We start from the raw sequence: 3,616 nt of genomic DNA, 5'->3' as shown, positions 1-3,616 counted from the left end.
CTTTTTTTTTTTTTTTTTTTTTTTTTTTGTCTTTCTCTGTTTCCTCTTGCTCTTCCTTGTTTGGTCCTTTTTGAAGTTGAGCCCAGTGGCGGGACTCCACGGCGTAGACCTCTCTCCTTCTGCCCTTGCTGTGTCCAGGAAGGTAACGTAACCTCGCCCACTCTTCCCCACTGCCTCCGAGGGGCCGCAGCCACCGTAGTCCAACAGGGAGCCAAGGCCCAGCAAACGTCCCTCCTCTCTCTGACTCCTGCTAGCCCCACGTCAGAATGTCATGAGTACGTGGCAGTTTCTTACAAGGCACAGTATCCCTTTGACTGTCTAAGGGAGGATGGGAACAGACAAAGAGCCTGTGGCTCCAGTGTCCGCAGGCAGTTCCCCTGCGGTCCTGTCTACCNTTGGTGCTTGGGGCCTTGGGACCAGTAAGCTAAAGGCCAGCGTATGGGGCCAGGAACGGGAGGAAACCCCTCTGTGGCATCAGTTTGTCTTGGCGGAGTCAAGGAATACTGTCCTTTCAAAGACTGGTCTACACAGATGGCCCCGAGTTCTGTTGTTTTTTTCCTCCGACCACTAAAAATCCCAAACTTCTCTACCTTATGTCTTGCTGAGTGTGTCTTGTTTTGTTTTAAGTTTGTCTGATCTTGAAGTCTGTTGTGGTGATAAGATTGTCATTGACAAGGCATGTGTGGGCAGGGGAAGGGAGTGTGGCCATGACTAACCCTGCTAACCTCTTCTCTGCTCTCCATGGCTCTCACATGTGACCCCCCCATCCCCCATCCCCTTGCTCATCAGCCATGACCGAGCTCCAACATGGCTCATGAGCGGCATCCCAATGTCTCCTGGTGGAATTTGGAGTCTTTACATGCTGGGAGGTGGGAAAGGAGGGGATGACGGACTTGGTGTGCTCGTGGCTTGTCACTCTGGACAGCTTGCATGCCTCAGGGCTTCATCTCCATGGCCACAGGGGCACACTGTGCAGAGACCCTCCAGAAGGGATGCGTGGAACTGGGCTGTAGACTGCTTGAAAGCCAAAGACCCAAGTCTATTGGTGCGGGGAAGGAGAGCTTGGGCCCCCCAGACCTGTAGGCAAGCTCGACAGGCCGAGATGGAGGTGTCCATCTTTGAGAGTAGAGCTCAGGGCCAAGGGGTGCATGTCTGCTTGGCAAGGGGCTGATACTAACCATTGCTTGTGTCAGTTCTGTCTCCAGAGTGTGGTCGCTGGCTAAAGACTTAGGCCTGACATGCAACCAACAGACAGTGAAAAAGCTTCAGCCTTTGCCTAGTGGGAAGGAGTTAGGAAGAAGGGGCAAGGGTAATCGAGAGTCTGACATGGGAACAGCACCTCCCCGAGAATCATCCATATTCTCATGTTAGGGCATTTCTCCGAGCTGGACTATCCAGCCATATAAGCGGAGGGGACTTGGAGANTTCTAGTCTCTCACCACTTAACTCCGGGAATCCCTCAGACATCCTGAGCTCTGTATAAAATCATTTAATCCTGGGATGGGAGTGTAGCTCAGTGGTGGGGCGTTGCCTGGCACATACGAAGCTCCGTGTTCTACCCCCAGCACCCAGAAAACCACTCAGGGAAGTTTGTGTCCACATGAGAGCAAAGAGCCACCGATACAGTGTGCTTCCAAGGCAAGGGCATTGGGCAGCTTTGTACATGACACGGGACTTTGTTACTTCCTGGGTGGNTTGATGCCTTAGACAGTCCTTCCTACACGCTCCTGCTGCTGTTAAGTTCAGGGGTGTGGCCACTCCTGATGGACACTCAGTGTGGGTCAGAAGTTGATTCGGGACAGCTCGAGTCAGCTGCTGGAACGAGAGCAGGAACAGCTACCGTCCTCAGCCCTGGGGTCCGCCGGGGAGAAATCACAGCCACCTCGATGCCCTGTGTCTACCACACAGGGTCTGCTGGAGTGTTTGCCAAGCTGCCTGCTAAGAAGAGCTTTCTTAGGGCAAGGGATGTAGCTCAGTGGTAGAGCACTTGCCTGGTATGCACGTGTCTAGTGAGTGCAGAACAGATCAAAGAAATGGCGTCTTCCAGTCAGTCTAAGAAGCGTGGGAAAGCGTCAGGCACAGGTGCCCAGGCAAAAGCACACTTAAAAGCAGGTCACTTCAGAGCAAGCTCGACGACTGGGCGTGGTGGCTTCTCAGAACGGGATGGACAGTCTAGGTCTGTCGGGCTCTGGGGTGGACATGCAGCGGCCTGTCGTTCTCTGCCCCCCACCCCCACCCCGTCCCTGTCCCTGTCAAGGCTGTAGGCAAACTTTGGACCTGGCTTGGGACAGTTCCGGCAGCATCTTGCTTGGCTCTTTGCACATTTGCCCCAGTGTGANAGTCTTTCTTGGGCTGGGCAAACGGAGCCTGTGCCCTNGTCTGACCCTCGATCTCTCACGCAGGCATGGGCAAAAAGGATGACCCCAAGCTGATGCAGGAGTGGTTCAAGCTGGTGCAGGAGAAGAACGCCATGGTGCGCTACGAGTCAGAGCTGATGATTTTGTGAGTAAGCCGAGATTTAGGGAGCAACTGTGGGGGTGCCAGGGCTCGGGGTGCGCCCCAGCTATATGCTAGTGCTCAGGGTGTTCCCCAACACACACAGCCATCCTAGTCTGCTAGGGTGAGGGAGCTGGCCTCCAAATCACTGTTGCTGTGTCTCCCTGTCTCAGTGCCCGGGAGCTGGAGCTGGAAGACCGGCAGAGCCGGCTACAACAGGAGCTGAGGGANCGGATGGCNGTGGAAGGTAAGCAGAGGGCACATGGGTGGGAAGGTGACGGTGACGGGAGCCACTATCCCAGGCCATGCCTGATGCCTTTAGCCTCTCGGCAGATCACCTGAAGACCGAGGGGGAGCTTTCGGAGGAGAAGAAGATCCTGAACGAGATGCTGGAGGTGGTGGAGCAGAGAGACTCGCTGGTGGCCCTGCTGGAGGAGCAGCGACTGCGGGAGAAAGAGGAGGACAAGGACCTGGAGGCCGCCATGCTATGCAAAGGCTTCAGCCTGGACTGGTCCTGAGCCNGCCTGCCATTGTGTCTGGTAGATTGGCACCCACCTGACCCGGCTGCGTTCTCCCAAACCACTGGATCCAGGTTCAGAAGAGGCCTGGCATCCCTGGAGAAGCCGTGCTCAGACACCATGCTGTGGGAAAACCCCAGGTGAGGGTTATCATCTGAGGTGACTCCACCTCTGAGGAGAGGCGCCTTCCCCCACCCCAGACTTCCCACTCAGGAGGGAGGAGATGGGTGTGTTTGATGTGTGCCCCAGGGGGAAAACGCCTTCGGGTCTCTGAGGGCTTGCTGCCTGGCACCTCTTTCAAGTGGCTCCTCTTCAGAGCCACTGCCACCACAGAGCACCTGCAGAGCAGAGCAGCCATTGCCCTCATGCTCCCTGAAGCACCACCAAAGAGAGTACAGAGGCACCTTCAGGAGAGGGCTGTGGATGGAGATCCAGCAGGGAGCAACCCCCTACAGGGGTAATGCTCACCCTGTCAGGGCAGGGGAAGTAAGCAGGTTCATTATGCAAGTCAGGAGGGCGCAGGAGGGGCCTGCCCCACCACACACTGGATCCCCAGTGGCCAAGTGCCCCGGGCCTCTCACATGGACAGTGGCCTGAAGCCC

At 56.1% G+C, this 3,616-nt stretch overlaps 1 protein-coding gene across 1 annotated transcript in view; it reads left to right on the top strand.

The window, feature by feature from the left end:
• Positions 1-3,610, top strand: part of Mical3 (microtubule associated monooxygenase, calponin and LIM domain containing 3) — a 143,693-nt gene extending 140,083 nt beyond the window's left edge. Inside the window, exons 34-36 of the mRNA XM_029478254.1 lie at positions 2,403-2,502; positions 2,670-2,743; positions 2,830-3,610. Of these exons, the coding sequence (XP_029334114.1) occupies positions 2,403-2,502; positions 2,670-2,743; positions 2,830-3,014 (359 nt within the window). The 3' untranslated portion in view covers positions 3,015-3,610. The remainder of the gene's footprint in view (positions 1-2,402; positions 2,503-2,669; positions 2,744-2,829) is intronic.
• Positions 3,611-3,616: the final 6 nt, after the last annotated feature.

Source organism: Mus caroli, chromosome 6 (genome assembly GCF_900094665.2).
Source record: "Mus caroli chromosome 6, CAROLI_EIJ_v1.1, whole genome shotgun sequence".
Classification (NCBI taxonomy): domain Eukaryota; kingdom Metazoa; phylum Chordata; class Mammalia; order Rodentia; family Muridae; genus Mus; species Mus caroli.
This window is presented reverse-complemented; position numbering and strand designations above follow the sequence as displayed.